Source organism: Sphaerodactylus townsendi, linkage group LG16 (assembly GCF_021028975.2).
Source record: "Sphaerodactylus townsendi isolate TG3544 linkage group LG16, MPM_Stown_v2.3, whole genome shotgun sequence".
NCBI classification, from domain to species: Eukaryota; Metazoa; Chordata; class Lepidosauria; order Squamata; family Sphaerodactylidae; genus Sphaerodactylus; species Sphaerodactylus townsendi.
This window is the reverse complement of record NC_059440.1, coordinates 17312634-17331136: the sequence shown is the minus strand read 5'-3', so window position 1 is coordinate 17331136 and position 18503 is coordinate 17312634. Positions and strand designations below refer to the sequence as shown.

At 49.2% G+C, this 18503-nt stretch overlaps 1 protein-coding gene across 1 annotated transcript in view; it reads left to right on the top strand.

Moving 5' to 3' along the window:
- The first annotated feature begins 446 nt into the window (after positions 1 to 446).
- Positions 447 to 18503, top strand: part of TMEM132E (transmembrane protein 132E) — a 149391-nt gene continuing 131334 nt past the window's right edge. Inside the window, 1 exon segment of the mRNA XM_048519328.1 lies at positions 447 to 1498. Within this exon segment, the coding sequence (XP_048375285.1) occupies positions 1426 to 1498 (73 nt within the window). The 5' untranslated portion in view covers positions 447 to 1425.

The following is an 18503-nucleotide window of genomic DNA, read 5'->3' as shown; positions in this document are numbered from 1 at the left end:
GGGAAACAAACCCAGTTCACCAGATTAGAGTCCACCGGAGTGGGGAACCAAACCCGCTTCTCCACATTGGGGTCTGCTGCTCTTGACCACTACCCCACCCTAAGCAGAGCCTCTGTGTTCAGGGATAGTCTTATCCCAGAACACCAGTTGCTGGCTGACAGGTCAGCAGAAGGCCTGTTGCCTTCCTGGGCACGGACCAGACCCTCGGCCCCCTCTGCAGGACCGGTTGAATCCACAGCTCCCTACCCGCACTCTTGGGTGTGTGGAGGGGGTGGGTGACAGCGAGGGCTGGCCGCCTGCCTGCAGGTGCGAGCAGAAACTCCGGGAGAAACACGTGATGAAGGAAAAAGGCGAAGAGGCGGCGGCGGGAGAGGGGGAGAAGGGGGGGTGGGTGGGCAGGCTGAAGGGAGGGGGCGGAGGGAGCGCCGCTCGCTCGGTCTCTCGGCTCGGCTGGGCTCAGATCGGCGCGTCCCCGCCGCGGAGCCGGGCAGGCGGGCGGCTGCAGTTCCAGAAGAGCCGCCCGGGAAGGACCGGAGGCGCCGCCGGCTCAGCGATCGCCCTAGCGGGGAGCTCCCGCCGCCGCCGCTGTTGGTGCTGCGGTGGAGGCGCCCGAGCGCAGCGCATTGGCCGGGCCTTGGGACGGCGCGTCTCGCCTCTGCTGCTGCAGCCGCCGCCGTGGCGCACAGCCCCCGGGGCGCCTCCTCGCCGGCCGCCAGGGGGCGCCGCTCCCGCGCCCCAAACTTTCCCCTCGGCCACCTCCTGCTCCTCCTCCTCCTGCTGCTGCGGGATCCAAGCCGCTCGTCCCTCGCCCCGGATCGCCGATGCTGCGCGCTGCCGTCGGACCAGCCAGCGCCCGCCGGCCCTGCTGGGATTATAGCTGCTGCGCTTTGTTGGTTTTTTGGTTTTGCCCTCCCCCGACTTGGCTTCCTTGGCTCTGAATATATATTTTTAAAGGGAGTGGGTGGGTGTTTTGCACCCAGATCTCACGCGCTGTCCCTTGTCCTTTCACCCCTCCACCCAGGGTCCTTTGCACCCCCTTGGCATTTTTCCCCGATCCCCCTCCCAATTACTCCGTCCTAACTGTCTCCCTTCAATTTAATTTTGTTTGTTTGTTTGGGGAGTATTCTAGGATTGCATGCATCGCCTGCCTTTTCTTCTTTGACACCCCCCCCCCCCTTAGCCCATCCCCTCGCACAAGTCTGCTGATTTTTCCTGGGGGAAAGGGCGGGGGGCAGAAGCCTCCCTCCGGGAGAAATCCGGGGTGGCTCCTGGGAGCAGCCGGTGGGACCCCCGTTTCCTTTACCCACCGCCCACGGCACCCTCCGTGGCCCTCGCCCCGCCCCGCCCTACCCCCTGGTTTGGCTTCCGTGTCGGATCGCACGTGCTGGGATTCGGTGGTCTCCGCGCCTCGCCCCGGATTCCGCCATGGCCTTGGCGAAGAGGACCGGATCCGGACCCGCCGCCCTTCTGTGCTGCATCGGGGCGCTGCTCAGCCAGGGTGAGTCCCCGCTCTGGGAAGGGGGTGGCATTTACACATCTGGACAAAAAGGATGTCAGAACATGAGCAGAGTAAGTCCTCTTTACAGCATCTTTTCTAAGAGCCAGGGTTTAGCCCTGGGAGATGCTCAGCAGGGGTGGAATAAATCAGCAAGGAAAGCAGAGGTGCTTCTGAGCATGGGTAGAAAGCGCCCTATTAAGTGAACCAAAGCCAGAGTGGGGACTGTTGGTGAGAATGGCTGGTCGCTGTGTTCTCACTGGCAATACTGTGTCTCTAAGTAGCTGGGACTCTCAAAATGCATGCAGAGCGCCTTTCCCCACCAGAGCCCTATATCTCTGGGGTGGGTGGATGTGCTGGATCACACAGAGATCTTTGTAGGAATTAAACTGCTGCCTCCTGCATTGGATCTGATCAGTTTGACCCTCTAGCCTCTTTCTTGCTCCAGGGCTTCATTCATTCCTTTTTCTCACTCCAAGCTTTTCTTCCTGGGTCTTTTGGGTACGCTTCTGTTGATGCTGGAGTCTAAATTTTAGAACTGGAAACTGGAATCAGCCTTTGATGAGAGGCCTGGGGCTTACTACGCAGGTAGGCAGTGCAAAGTTTCTCGGATGAGACGCAGAGTATTCAGGGCATGGTTTGTTGTGCTCAGTCTCTTTTGAACAGTGAGCATGTACAGAGTGTTTTTCTTTCCCTGCTGGTAGCCACAGCCGTTTGTCTAGCTTTGAAGGTGTTGCTTGGAGGCGAGTGTGGGCCCGGGCCATTTTTAAAATCTGCTTTAACCCCATAATTGATGTTCCAGTGCCAGATTCTACTTCTGGTCATAGGTGCCTCTGAACATAAGCAGAGTGCTTTCTGTCCCCGGTTAACTGCACTTCATCCTGTTTCCAAACGTTTGGGCTAGGGAGATACAGCTCTCAAATGGAAGATGCAAATTCCAATGATGTTTCTGCCTTCCCTCACCTTTCTGTTTTTGGACGTAACCATTGGCTAACAGGCTTCTCACACCCTTAGCCTCCGCCCCCCACCCAATTATTCAGAATGTCCTGGTGCCCCCCAGAAGGAGGAGTCTGTTTTCTTTCCCTCTGACACCGATAGGGCTCCTTCGCCATGTCCTGCCCCTTCACTCCAGCCCAACATGGGAAAAAATCACTGTGAATGAAATGAGGAAGAGAAGGGAAAGAGGCACAAAATATCCCCAAATCACAGCCTTCTACTCATGAGCAACAAATCAGAATTTACCCCCCTTTGCCTGTTGGTTTCAGATCATCTCAGTCCAGTGTGCCCCCCCCCCCGCCCTCAAGATCTGGAAAGCACCACCATGCTAACCCCATGATAGTATGATGGGGCTCTTTGTGTCATGCTAGTGGCTGAGCTCTGCAGGCTCCGCAAACTGCAAGGACATGGCTGCCCCTGAGGAAAATGCACTTTGCACGTGCCCAGAGAGATCTCGGAGATGGCTTCGAGTGCTTGAGGAGGCTGTCAGCCCTTATGATAAAGTGAGCTGCGGTTGTGCGACTTGGAGCCTGCGCTGAAACGCGCTGGGGTTGGCGCATGGCTGAGCAGGTTCGAACTGAGGATTGTGTCTCTTCGGTAGCATTTAGCAGCCCTGTTGAGAGTGTGTGGGCATCTTGCGTTTGCTCTGGGTCCCCCCCTTCCCTTTGCAGCTTTGTTTCCCCCCAGAGCAACCCTTTTTCTCGGAGCAAAGGTACCTTGTGCCCCCCTTCCTTGAAACCTGGCGGTATGTCACCCCCCTCACCTGTGAATCATTCATGCAAAAAGCTCAGCATCTGCTCGAGACCCTGGCACCGTGTTTCCAATCATCCACGGGAGGAATGGATTCTCTGCTTTTACTCCTGTGGGCTACGGCAAAGCCCTGACAAACCTCTTGGCCAGTTGGACTCCAGGGAAGGCTAAAGTGAGGGGTCGGGATGGGGGGGAGGCGTATAGGAGGGAGACGAAGCAACTTGGATGGCCAAGAGGATGACTTCATGGTGTGTTTGAGAGAAGTGGCTATCAGAAGTGTTGGGTGCCGTCCAGAAGCCGTGTGGAGCAGAAGAACATTTTGCTGTGGGTTGTTTGCATTACAGCCTTCCTTTTTCCTTTTTGCAAAAAGGGAACTCTGAAAAGCAGGGGCGTGCAGTAAAGACAGGGATTGCTGTCAGTAGCGATGGCGGGCCAACTTGGAAACAATGCCCTCCGCTGAGAAAATGCTATGCTTTTTTCCCCTCTGGGCTCACATCTTTGTTGTTTTCTACTGGACAAGTCTGGCCTTGCATTGAGGAGAGGGAGAAGGAGAGCGGGGCTGAATTGGCGGCTGGAGGGCATTCTTGAATGAAGGGTTGCTGGGGAGGGTCTGCTGATAATGACAGAGAGTGCCTTTGTTTGGGTACCTGAAGACGTTGCTTGTGCATGAGAAGAGGTGGGCATGCTTACTCCTTTTCTGTACAGTCAGGAAGCTGTCTGGAAAGGGGAATGTGCAAAGTGACTTAGAGAGAGGCAGGCATTGCATTCAGTCTTTTCTCTGCAAACCAGCAACGCCCCCTTCTTCCATGCCAGTGGGTGATTTCCCAGCCGGCCTGAGCAAGGTGTGAAAACTTTGCATTTTTGGAAACCCAATTCTGGTCATGTGTCCACAGCTTGGTTTTTTTTTTTAATTTGTGCAGCCTTGGCGTGTGTCTCTGTGTTAGATTTTTCCCAGTCGCCTTCTCCCAATCTACCACGGAGAGGGAGAAATAATCAGCCTGCCCCTCTTCTCCCCCCCCCTTCCCCAGCCAACCCCAGGAACAGAATGGAGCTGGGAGCGACAGGAGTCTATGGAATCGCATTATAAAAACGATTAATAATATATCACGACGAAGCGTTAAAAGGCTCGGGGTGGATGTGCCGGGTTTATGGCTGCGTCTCATTCTACGCGGTTAAGTTTACAAGTATCTGGGTACCCGTTCTCGGCCCCCCTCCCTCAGTGAGCAGATGGCGGATGAGGCTGGATGAAAGACCAGGTCTGCTGCATCTTCTTGGCGGAGAATGGGGTGCTCAGTTGAACGGCTCTGCCTCTCATTGCTTGGAGAACAAGGGAGCTGGAAATCAGAACTAAAATGTTTTGCCCGCCCTCCTCCATCTCGGCTTTCTGCCTTTCCGATGAATCATCTGTATTTCCCCTCGTATTGCAGCCCTTGAACACGTGAAAAATAGTGAAGACTCTCTTCCAAGCTGGAATTGAGCATCGGAGACGGCATGTGCTCCTACAGCAGCCGTGGCTTTGCACATTGTGGGGTTGACTTGAGGAATCCTTAGGATGTGGCGGTGGGCGCATGCTCAGAGGGCTTTTCAAACAGCCGCGACTGAGACACATTTATGGTTCTCAGCTGTGATTGTGAAATGGAATATCCATGTATTGAGACAGCGTACCTCTGAATGCTGGAGGTACAGAAGGAGCAATGGGGCAGGCTCTGGCTTTTGTGACTTGCTTGTGAGCACCTTGGAGGCATGCTGCAGGCCACTGTTGGAAACTGGATGGTGGGTCTGATCCAGGGTTTGTGGTGGGAATCAGAGGCGTATCTGGGGAAAATGTATCCCGGTGCAAAATCTGACCCCCCCCCCCCCCCGGTATGGGCAGCCACCCTCCCCTACCACAACCAAACTTTTTTTTGCACCAGGTCATCTCACCCGGAAGGAGGAGGGGTGTGGGGAGAGATTTTCTGCCCCCCACTTGACTAAATGGCTGCAGCCCAGGGACATCTGACCCCATATGTCCCCCTGAGCGGTACGCCCCTGGTGGGGATTGGGTGGAAAATATCATCATAGGCCACCTGTGAGAGCGTATCTCGAAAGGAAGGTCCATAATGTGTCCAAACCACCTGTGTATCAAACTTGGGCAGTAATTTTGCATTTTGGATCCTCGAGTTGTTCAGTTTTTTAGATCCTCATGTTGCAGAGATGGGTCAGGTGACGAAGATGGCACAAGATTCATCTCCTAATGCAGAATTGAGGACGATTCAGAAGCGCTGTGTTCAGAACAGGGTTCTGGACCATGTGGCTGCAGCAGGGGCATGTTGGATTGCTCCCACAAGAACTCCCTTGTGGAAGAAGTGCTTTTTCCAATGGGCTAGTTTTCTACATATAAGGCCAATGCTTAAAATTGGTTCTTTGGGCACTGTTTTGCTACACCCGTGGATGCTGTTTCTAAACTGGGGGGAGAGAATTGACAACATATCTTATAAGATTCCTATTGCACTGATTTTAAATATTGAAATTTGCTTTGAGTCTTAGTGAGATAGGTGGGCTATAAAGTGAAAAATGAACATAATTTCCTCTTCCTGCTTGCGCTCAGAGAATCTACTGCCCAGAATTCTGCAGGTCAGCTGTCCTTCAAAGCATGGTTTGCTTTGGCCATCATGTGACGAATAGAGACGGGAGAACCAGCCCCTGGCGGCATGTTGAATGTAGCTAGCTTTTGCGGCAGCAAGTGGAAACTTATCATGTGTGAATGATGCATGACTCAGGTGTTGATTCATAATTGAGAAAATGAACTAGGTGCTGGGTGAATGAATTGATTCAGTAGAATGGATTGTATGGCTTCATGTTGCTGGTAGTATAGAAGAAGGAGGTGGTAGAGTCCTGACATGGTAGAATGGACTGTGTCACTTCAGATTTCAGGTATGGCATGTGTAGGAGAATGTGGTGGTAGAGTCCTAACATTGTAGAATGGACAGCACCACTTTGGATTGCAGGTAGGGGATGCGTAGGAGAATAAGGTGGTAGAGTCCTGACAGAGTAGATGAATTGTACCGATTCAGATTGCAGGTAGAGAGTGTCATTATTGAATGTTCCCACTGTAGTATGTTAAGCCCACTGTGCAATTAGAAAGCTCAGTGAAAGGATCTGCCTCAGTCTGCTTTTTGCCGTCCTAGCTGTTTTGGAACTTCGGTAGAGCAGAAGGGGGAATCATCCCACCAGGAATGCAGGGTGTGGATTCCCTTCAGGGCATTTGCCGCGCCAACTGTGCTCACTGGGGAAATGCAAGATCTGTTGAGCTGGTTGGGCAGGGCCCTTGTATGTATTCATCTGTGCTGCAAAGGAGGTTACAAGCAAGGAACAAAATGACCCCTGCTGTGATCTGGTGGAACAACAGAACGCTTTACATGTTGTATCCTTAATGCGAGGCATCAGAATAAGGAGGTAGCGTTGTTTTAAAAAGGAGCACAATTTAACAAGTCAGGTTCTTTCTCCGTGCGGAGCTGCAGTGACAACAACTTCCCTATTCTCTGTTCTTTTCCTAAATCCTGGGGTAGACTTGGGCAGTTTAAAACGCTGACCCAGATTGAAGCAACAGAGTTGTCCCAAACATCCTGTAATATTCCGATGGGAAGGCACGTCAGTGGGTAGAAGTGAAATAAAATAGGAGTCTGGTGGGACTTTAAAGACAACATTTATTCCAGTATAAGGGTGAGTCAGGGCTCACTTCATCAGATGAATAGGCGCAACCAAATATCGGGCAGATGTATTCACACTGTCTTCGACCTGATGGTTGAATAGTCCTGCCTGATGAAATGAGCCCATGAAACATTATGCTGGCCTATATTCAGCTGGTCTTTAAGGTGCCATGGGACCTCTGCTTTGTTTTGTTATGGTCCCAGGTACATGTGGAAGGACCACGTGCAGTTATATCCTAGCTTTAATCAATTTCAAATTCAAGGTATTCCTGATAGTTGCTTGACAAGGGACTGGCTCAATCGTTTATTTCAGTTCTGATAGCCAGTAGAAGAGGGGCCAAGGGTCAGAACAGCTGCTTTTCACGCGGAAGGTCCCAGGTTCAATCCTCAGGCATCTCCAGTTTAAAAGGTTCAGGTGGGAAGGAACATGAAAAGTCTCAGCTTGAGACTCTGGCGAGCCACTGCAAGTCAGAGCAGACAATACTAACCCTGATAGCCCAACCATCTGACTCAGTATAAGGAAACTTCATGTGTTCGTCTTGGACCTGCCAAATCTCTTATGCTAATCTACACCTTAGGATTGTTTGCAGGGGTGTCAAACTCGCGGCCCTCCAGAGGTTCATGAACTACAATTCCCACCAGACCCTCCCAGCATGAGCATTGGCCATGCTAGCAGGGGCTGCTGGGAATTGTAGTCCATGAACATCTGGAGGGCTGCGAGTTTGACACCTGTGGTTTGGGGGATAAAATAGAGGCTGAGACCTTTCACATTCCCTCTTACCTGATTATTTTAACTGGAGATGCCAGGGATCAAACCTGGGACATTCTGCATGCAAAATGGCTGCTGTTCCAATGAACTGTGGCCCCAGCCCCACTGAATTCTGTTAACACCTTTTGTAGATTGCAGTGCTCCTTGGGGAAAAAAAATAAGACCCTCGCACTTGAGACTGAAACAGTTTTCTAGGATTCCCCTTCCAAGTCATTAGAAACCATCTCCAAGCGATTTCTTATATTTGGTTATTCATTTGTGTTATTTGTAGTCTGCCTTTCCCACAGGGACTCGAGGAGGATTACGCATAGGGAGTTGGTACAATCGACAAAATGGGGCATTTGGTAACCAATGCATTAGGATTTTAGAAGTTTGGAACCACCAGAAAGAACTGAAGGCATAGCATAAGTATTCACATGACACATTACGTGCTACAGAAATTACATAGAAAGTCAGCATGGCGTAATGTTGAAGAGCAGTGGAGCAGTGGATCTGGAGAACTGAGTTCGATTCCCCACTCCTCCACATAAGGGGGCACACTCTAATCTGGAGTTTGTCTCCCCGCTCCTTTACATGAAACCTGCTGGGTTCCCTGGGACCAGTCACAGTTCTCTCAGAATTCTCTCAACTCTACCTGAAACACAAGGTGTCTATTGTGAGTAGGGGAAAGCAACTTCCCTATGGTTGAGAAAAGCAGGGTATAAATCCAGATCTGGGAGTCCTAGTAGACCACAAACTGAACGTGAGTCAGCAGTGTGATGTGGCAGCCAAGAAAGCTGTATCAATAGGAGTATAATGTCTAGATTGAGGGATGTCATTGTACCTCTCTATTCTGCATTGGTTAGACCTCACTTGGAATATTGTGTACAGTTCTGGGCACCACAATTCAAGAAGGATATTGACAACCTGGAATGGGTCCAGAGGAGGGCAGCCAAAATGGTAAAAGGTCTGGAATCCATGCCCTATGAGGAGAGACTTAGGGAGCTGAGTATGTTTAGTTTGGTGAAAAGAAGGTGAAGAGGTGACATGTTTAAATATTTGAAGGGATGTCATGTCGGTCAGGGAGCAAGCTTGTTTTCTGCTGCTCCAGAGATTAGGACTGGGAATAATGGGTTCAAGGTGAAGGAAAAGAGATTCCACCTAAACATCAGGAAAAACTTCCTGACAGTCAGGGCTGTTTGACAGTGGAATGCACTACCTCGGAATGTGGTGGAGTCTCCTTCTTCGGAGGTTTTTAAAGAGAAGCTGGATGACAATCTGTCAGGAGCACTTTGATTGTGTGTTCCTGCATGGCAAGGGGTTGGACTTGATGGCCATTGGGGTCTCTTTCAACTCTATGATTCTATGATTCAGATTCCTCTTCTTCTGTGTGGGGAATTTTCAACAAGAAGTTTGGGAATGGTAAGGTGAGTGCATTTGACAGATGGCAGTTTCTAGGTGCAAAGACAGCCGTACTCCACAGGAGATACATCTATACATTTGGATCATATGTTTACAGAGAAGTCCATATGAATAGAGAGTTCAGCTTATCTCCAGAAAGGTATCCTTTAGCTTGAAGAGGGCAGTAAAATATTCTCAACAGAGAAATGGCTGAATAGTTTGAAGCTTTTCCGGTTAGAAAGAAAGATGACTGTAGTGGAGGGCATGATAGAAATTTGTAAACTTGCACATGGCTTGGAGAGGCAGATGGAGCTTTCCAGCCTCTGCTGTAATACTAGGGCCCCTTCCGCACATGCAGAATAACGCACTTTCACTCCACTTTCACAAGTCTTTGCAAATGGATTTAGCAATTCCGCACAGCTGCAAAGTGCATGGAAAGTGCATTATTCTGCATGTGCGGAAGGGGCCTAGAACCCAGAAACATCCAGTGGACTTGATGGACAAATTGAAGGAGGCCTTTGCACAATTAATTGGTAGAACTTGCCGCCATGGGATCCAGTGATAATGATTGGCGTAGAAGCTTTTAAAGGGGCCTATCACAAATTTGTGAAGGGGAAGAGATCTCTCTGAACTCATTCACCTGAGGGCTGCATGGATTGTGTTTGGAGCTCGGGTACCTCTCAACTCCATGTGCCGGGGGAAGGCTGTTTCCTTGGTGCCTTGCTTGTGAAAAGCCAAAATGACTATACTCTGTTCCACAGCAAGATGATAGTATGGTGGTGTATTCCTCTGCCACAGACCTAAGCATGCTGACCTTCTTTGTTATAGAATGCTCTGCCTGGTTTCTAGTGCCTACCTGGCCCTGCTCTCCCCATCTGTTTGAAAGTGAAAATACATTTTGGCATAAATGCTCTTGTATAAAAGTACAATGTCCAGTAATGGGCAAAATAATCGTTTTGACAAAGGCAGTGCATAAAAATGAATGAATGATAATTCTATTCATTCGGGACTATATTCTAATGTGGAAGTGTAACCTCTGCTTGTGGGTTCTGTGGGGCAGAACTTGGAAGGAGTTGCAAAGTACTAAATTTAAAACAAAATGGTTTTAACAATTTTGTTTTAAATTTAGTACTTTGCAACTCCTTCCAATACTTCAAAATAAACAACTCCCTTCCCACTAGTTTCCAACAACTTTGCAGTTACCTTAAACAAGGTGTTAAGAGCATATAAAGAAATAAATCAAGGTCCCAGCCTAGCCGCCTTGCTTCCTCCAAGTTTTAGAGTTTTTGCAGTCTCCTGCTGCTTTGAGTCTCCACCCCTTTCTGGGTCAACCCATTCTGAACATAGGGGTTACAGAAGCATACCATTTTTTTCAACTGCTGCAGCTCAACTGACCAAACTATCATCTTTCTGTGGAACACAGTATAGCAAGATGTTAGCCCAGGTGAGATTTCACTCTAATCCCATTAGGCTTTTCTTTAGGGAATCTCTGCTATACATTTGGGACCGGAGCAAAATGTGAAAAAATATCCTTTGAGGACTATCCTTTGAGTCCTGGAAGTGTGAAGGCAGTTGGTCTGGATTGGAACAGTGATTATCTTCATCCAGATAGAGCTTACGGTTGAGAGAAGAGAAGGGTGAACCTCAGTGTGGTGCCAGAGAGGTGGCAAAGAGACGTACATTCTGGCTACTCTTCTTTCTTGAGAGTCTTACAAGCCCATTCATATTTTGATTTCTATCCTGGGAGCAAACGGTGCATTGCTGATATCATTGCTGATATCCGGGATATCTAAGCCAGGGTTCTCCAAACTATGGCCCTCCAGATGTTCATGGACTATGATTCCCATCAGCCCCTGCCAGCATGGCCGATTGGCAGAGCTGATGGGTATCGTAGTGCTTGAACATCTGGAGAGCTATAGGTTGGAGAACCCTGACCTAAACAAATCTGTAGCTTAGATGCATGTGAAGAAGTTCTGCCCATGTGGCAGATTTCCCTTTAACATGGCACAAAAGATGCGTGAGGTGGAACTCTGAGGAAGATGGAGGTGGAAGATGAAAGGCAGGGAAGGGGTTCCCAACACAAAGGCATGTGGAACTCCTTGCCATAGGATTTTCTAGTGTTGCCAGAAGTTCACCTCTTCTGTCAGCCTTTTCAACCCCAGGAGATTCTTGTCTGGGCTAGTCTGAAACTATCATCTTGAATTGCTACTTTCATTTTATAAATCTGCTAGACTTTTCCAGCTTGTGAGCATACTTTGAGATATTTGTCTGGCTGCAGTTGGGTGAAATCGGAGTGCTTTTGAGCCCCTTGGCTGCTGTTTGTGTGCCTGTGACAGAAATGAAGCTTGAATGCTCTTGTTCCAGACTTGTGAATTGATCAGCGGCTATGCAGGAAAAGGGGTTTGATAATTGCATTTCAACTTTCTCCATTCTTTTGTGTCCCCTATAAATAGCTGCAATCTGTCTGAAGTTCGTATTTAGTTCCCGGCCTTATGTTTTTGAACACGTTTGGGGATGGCTTTTGACATTTTAAACCTCTCCTCCCTGTGTGGATGTGACTTTTTGACAGCTCTGAATATTGTGACTCACTAACCCCATTTCCCTTCCCTATTTATTTGTTGGCCTCCCCCCTCCTTCTTAGCCTGTGATCTGTGATGAAAGGGTAGAGGTTGGAGCAGTACAGAGGAACACCTTGCCAATTTCTCTAGCAAGCTCTTCCAATACCTTACCTGTGGAACTCCCTGCCACAAGATGTGATGATGCCCCTAGTGAGGAATTGTTGTGTGGAATGAAGCAGTAGAATTCTACCTCTTCAGGTTGCAGTAGGAGTTTGCATTATTTTTTGAATGTTACCTTTATTTAACCCACTCACTTCCTGTACAGAATAGAAATGTAATGTGATGTAGTATGGAATGTAGTACAGTATAGTGGTTAGAGTATCAGACTGGGATTTGTGAGACTCAGGTTTCAATCCCCACTCCGCTATGGAAGCTTGCTGGGTTATTTGTGTTAAGGCAAACAATCCCGAAGCGGAGGTCTACACTAGAGTAAAGCAGTCACCTTTTAGGTCAACAACCTGAAGTAAGGCACACGATGCAGAGATTCTCTTCCAAAGAAGGGCTTTTATTTCAGGGTTTAGACTGACAAAATGCTATGCAGAAAACAAGTGTCCCTAGAACACAGTTCCAGTTACACTTTGTCTACCTATATACATATTTACAACCAATCAGCTCATTGTTTCTTATCAATTCAGGTGCATACCACAAGGGGATGAGAAATGCTGTCTCAGCATTTCAACTGTCAGGTAGGTTTTGTTCATCTGGAGTTGACTACTCCTGATAATTTGGACCAGTCACATACCCTTCACCTAACCTACCTCACAAGATTGTTGTGAGGATACAATGGAGAGGAGAATGATGTAAACCGCTTTGGGTCTCCATCAGAGGCGTATCTAGGAAAAATGTAGTCCGGTGGAAAATCTGAATTTTTGCCCCCTCCACCATGGGTTGCCGCCCTCCCCCATCATGACCAAACGTTTTTTGCACCAGGTCTTGAAGTCAGCGTATGGGCCCAGAGGGAAGGAGGAGGGGCGTGTGGGAAAGATTTTTTGCCCCCACGTGACTAAATGACCACAGCCTGGGGACATTTGACCCCATATATCCCCCTGGGCAGTACGCCCCTGGTGTCCATGGGGGAGAGAGAAAGGCAGGGAATAAGCACAGTAAATAAACGGCACAGAAGAGAGAGTGGCTCAGCATTCTCTTCTCCCTGCAGTGTTTTTCAAAAAAGACTTAGATTTATTGATGGAAGAAAGGCCTATGAACCGTGATAGCTCAGGGGAACCTCCACGTTCAGACGCAATATAGCTGTGAGCATCCGACGCCGCAGACGGGAACTTGAAACAAAGCACAACACCTGGAGCTTGATTCTGTGCCTGTGAGCAGCCAGCTCTTGCGTGAAACAGATGCTGAAGCAGCTACATCGAATGGCTGAGCCCTTCCCTCCCCTCCTCCTCACTTCTTAGGTGAGAACACGGCCCCGGCTAGTGGGGAAATGGACTGACTTGTCACCTTTATCAAAGGAGAGCCTCGTAAAGCACCGGCGCTTTGCCAGCACCCGCTCTCCGCTGATGAGATGGCCCTGGCTGTATTTCACCGTCCCTCAGAGAGCCCTGTTAAAATACTGCACCTACCTGCGCTCTTTCTTAGAGCTTCCTGTCAGCCTGCAGCTCTTTCTGCTCCTGGGGTGAGTGGGGTGGGGGGGAAGGAGGCGCTGATTTACAGTGCGGGGAGAGGTAATTGCAGAGATGTTTATCTGTAGGCACAATCTGTTGGAAAATGCTTCTCTTCCGCTCCCACCTTTTGCAGTCCCCCCCCCCCCCTTTAGACACAAAGAATAGCCTAGTGGAAAGCCAGAGTCTGTATATTAAGGTCAGGAGACGGGCATTGAAGTTGGCGGCCAGTTATTGAGCATAGCGTATCGCTCCCCTCCTGTTTTTTGACTGGTCATGGCTTTTGGGAAATCACTGTGAAGAAGCAGTTTGGATTTATACCCCACCTTTCTGTCCTGTAAGGAGACTCAGGGTGGCTTACGAGCTTCTTCCCCTTTCTGTCCCCACAACAGACACTTCGTGAGGTAGGTGGGGCTGAGAGGGCACAGAGAAAACTGTGATTAGCCCAAGGTCACCCAGCAGGAATGTAGGAGTGCGGAGACACATCTGGTTCACCAGGTAAGCCTCTGCCACTCAGGTGGAGGAGTGGGGAATCAACCCCGGTTCTCCAGATTAGAATCCACTTGCTCTTAACTGCTATGCCACACTGGGTAGATATCAATTGAAGCAGAAATGAGGCATAAAAAGAACCATGCTAATGGAGTTCTCTGGGCCCCCGAAGCATGTCATTGGGCCGCTGCGGGCACAGATATCCCTTCGTTCTTTCTTAATGCCACGGGAGTCAGCTGTGAAACTGTTTAGCCATCTTGGACTGAATCACTTCTGCCTTTTTTCTACCTTAACTGTGGTGAAAGGTTATTTCATATCAGCCTTATGCTGACCCAAGAGTCCTCTCAAGGTGGCTTGTTAACCCGTCCTTTTTTGGCTGTCAAGTCACAGTTGATTTATGGCGACCCCTAGTGGGCTTTTCAAGAGTTGTTCAGAGGTGGTTTGCCATTGCACACCTGTGCATCACCCCCCTGGTATTCCTTGGAGGCAGTAGTTCCTCTGATCCTTACCCGGTGCTGCATGGAACTTCCCAGATTCTCCAAAGAGCTGAGCCACCTGGGAGAGCTACCCTCACTGGGCAGCCCCTTATCTGCATGGCACCAGTATAGTGGCTGCACAAGCACATGGCTTACAGGGAACATTGCTAGATAGTCTCCCATCCAAATACTTGCCAGGGCTGATCCTGTGTCAGGATGTGCCCTTTCCTGCCATCAAAGAGCTGGGCTAAGGTGTAAGGGCTCACACCTGGCAGTGTGTCAATTTATTATTTCTAAATTTGAAAGGCCTGTGGTTATCAAATCAAGACTGACTGACTGACCTGGCAGTGGGGAGGGGGAAGCTGTCTTCCCCTTCTGATATGTTAGTAGATCTTTTCCTTTCCTTTCACTTTCCTTTGATGCTAGTAACTGTAGCTAACTAGGAGCAACCCTGGCGTCTTCTCAGCGGGAGGGGGTGGCTGAGAACTATCACCGTGCTGGCCTTGAGATGCTCAACTCCCAAACATCTTTCTTTCTGTTGTGTTATTCTCACATTCCATGGGAATCAGGGAGGGGGGGGGGATTTATGGCAGGGACTTGGAGGGGATAAAGGCAACTGTATTTCCATAGCCTGGCAGAACTGGCTTTTTGAAAGCCAGGTACTAGCTGTTATCAATAAAGACTTCTGATCCAGCATCCAGAGTCTGCTTATTAACTTCAGTCCCAAGACCTGACACCCTGCTTATCTTTTGAGATCTGATGAGATCAGGCAAACCTGGGCTATCTAGGTCAGGGCATCAACCCATTTAAGAATACCCCCCTCCCTCTAGTCCTGCTATCCACAGCGGCTGGGTGCCTGTAGGACACTTGCAATCAGTGCCTGACCATGCATAGTCCTTGTGGCTAATAGTTTGAATGCATTTAGTTCCCTTTTAAAAGGCATTTGAACCAGTGACCACTGTGGTCACTGGTTGCAGCGAATTCTGTTAATTAAGTAAGGGTGATTGTTCTGAATCTAATGGCCTGTCAGTTTGATTGGGTGTTCTCTGAATTAAAGCATTCTTCTCCCCCACACACCATTCATAATTTTGTCCATCTCGATCAAGTTCCCTCCACGTCGTCGTTGCTCTAAACTAACAAGAAAGAAAACCCCACAAACTCAGCTGAAAACCCCACAAAATGGTTAACCTTCCACAAGCCGCAAATGTCAGCTCAGGTTGGACAGAACTCTACTTCCTAGTGTTTTCTGGAGACCGCGTCCTAGAAAAGGCCTTGGGGAAGGCCGCGGGGAGGAATTCCCTCCAGGTGGAGGTATTTCAGGCAACAGACCATCTTTGCTTGGCCTTTGATTTCCCCGGAGGGCCTGAGAGATGGCGGCTGTCCTCTTTGGGGGTGGGAAGTGAGCCTCCGCCTTGGCTGCGGTTGCAACTCCTCTGTGCTCAGATTGCAGAGTGAAAGCCGCCGGTGGAGCCGGTTGGCAGCTCGACAATGGCGTTTTCCATTCCAGCAGGGATTGCCACGCCGGGCGCCGGTCCAACTGGCGAGGCGGCACTGAGATGCCCTTGGCTGTATGAAAGGTTGAGCTGCCGGATGGAGCAGACGGCTCTTCCAGGGAGTGGCAGCCGGAAAGATTTCCTTGCGAATTCCTCGCAGGGGGCCTCGGGCTCTTCCCCCCCTCATCTGTCTGGGATGCTAATGCAATAATTGGCAACCTGCAGCTTTTATGCTGGATACATCAGATCGGGTGAAGCGTTTGTTGCGGGGAATGTTGCAAACTGTGTGTGTCTGCGCCTCGGATTTGTATCATAACTCACCCATCAATTCTCATACCCGTTCTCACTTTCTCAATCCTTCCTCTGAAGGACAGGAATGTTTATTTTATTCATAGTTGCCTTTCTGCCCCCTGGAGAGAAAATGACTTAGCACCTTCTCTCTCTCTCTTCTCTCTGTGTCCTTGCAAATACAACCCTGGGATCTACACCAGGCTCTGAGAGAGTCCTGGCTCGTGTCACTGAAAGACAGAGCGGGGGGGGGGGGGTTCAGACCTGGGTCTCCCACATCAGAGTCTGACACTCTAACCACTACACTGTACTGTCAACGCAGTCCTCTTTTATGTGGCTAGTAATGTCACAAGAGCCTAGCTGGGTCAGACCCAAGGTCCATGTAGACCAGCATCCTCTCTTCAAAACTGGAAGAAGTAGGCAAGCAAGGCAGGAAGCTCTGCCCACTTTTGCTCAGATAAACACTTTCCCCAACCTTGGAGGTTCATTTTTTAATTGTCTTAGGTTGATGGACCTTTATTTTCTCTCATCCCCTGTTTTAAAGTCAGCAAGCCTCTTTTGTGCATAAAGGGCCACTCAGTCACAGCCAACTTATGGAGACCTTGTAGGGTTTTCAAGACAAGGTGCTAACAGGCGGTTTCCCATTGACTCTCTCTGTGTAGCGTCCCTGGATTTAGAGAGCCTGGATGGTGCAGTGGTTAAGAGCAGTGGATTTTAATCTGGAGGACTGGGTTTGATTCCCCACTCCTCCGCCTAAGCGGCAGAGGCGTATCTAGGGAAAATGTAGACCAGTGCAAAACCTGAGTTTTCTGCCCCCCCATAGCAGTTGCCCTCCCCGACCATGACCAAACAACTTTTTTTGCACCAGGTCTTGAAGTCAGTGAATGGACTGGGGGGGAGGTGAGGAAAAGGGGTGTGGGAGCCCTCCCCACATGACTAAATGGCTGCAGCCCAGGGACATTTGACCCCTGGGGGCAGATTCTTATCTAATGAACTGAATTTGTTTCCCCACTTTTGCACATGAAGCCTGCTGGGTGACCTCGGGCTAGTCACAGTTCTCTCTGAACTCTCTCAGCCCCACCTAGCTTACAAAGCATCTGCTGTGGGGAGAAGAAGGGAAAGGAGTTTGTAAGCTGTTTTGAGACTCCTTATGGTTGAGAAAACAGAGTAATAATAGCCAAAGTCGTCCTCTTCTTGGTGTCCCATCCAAGCGTTAACCAGGGCTGATCCTGCTTAGCTTTTGAGATGGGACAAGACTGGGCTACCTGAGCCATCCAGATCAGGACAAGTTTCTTTGAGGATAGTGATGTTGTCCTAGGCTCATGATGATCTTCTTAAACTGCCTCTGCATTGCTTCCCGGTGTTTACCCTAGTTACCCTTACAATCAGTAGATCCATAGTTTGCTTATCCTAAATTACTGATTTTATGTGAAGGTGAATGTCTTTCTCTAGGGAAGCTTCCAGGCCTGAAGACCATTCCCACCAGCAGCAACAATTCTTACTGGATCAGGCTATGGGCGCTCCCAGTCCATGCAAAGGTGCCTTATATCACTGTTCAGTCTGTCTGCGCTTTCAGTCTCGTCTGCTGTTCTTGACGACTTTACATCAAATTGTGGATTTGCGTTGTGCTGCGTAGAATTGTCTCAAAGATGCCTCCTGCATTTGAAAGCCTTTTAACCGCACAGTTTTTCCCCCTCTCCCTCTGTGGTGTATAGATCCCATTACCCAAGAATCCGTTTTCATGCCTCTGAGGAAGTGGGCTCTAGCCCACAAAATCTGATGTCTTACTAAATCAGTAATACTTTCCTCCCCAAACAGCTGCAGCACAACAAATCATAGCAGCTTGGCTGAAATGGCTGCATTTCTAAATGGTTAATACTATTTTTTTCCACTATAATGCAACAAAACATAGGAACCTGGCCAAATGTTCTACCTGAAAGAATGTCCAGGATTTCAGGCATAGAAAAATCTTTCTCAGCAGCTGCTAGCTGAGATCTTTACATGGAGCTGCTGAAGATCTAATTGAGGCCTTCTGCTTGACCAATGGGCTGAGGTCCTTCTAAATAAGGAATGGCCTTAGAAGAAGAGGAAGCGTTTGGATTTATATCCCTCCTTTCTCTCCTGTAATCAATCTCCTTTCTCTTCCACCCCTCACAACAAACACCCTGTGAGGTAGGTGAGGCTGAGAGAGCTCTGAAGAACTATGACTAGCCTAAGGTCACCCAGCTGGCATGTGTTGGCGTGCCTAAGCTAATCTGGTTCACCAGATGAGCCTCCACTGTTCAAGTGGCAGAGCAGGAACTCAAACCCGGTTCTTCAGATTGGAGTGCACCTGCTCTTAACCACTACACCACGCTGGATCTTCTGAGGAAAGCCAGGAACCCAGTTTAAGAACCATTGGCTTAATTCGTGGATCACTTAAAAGTCAAAGCGGATCAACCCAGCAT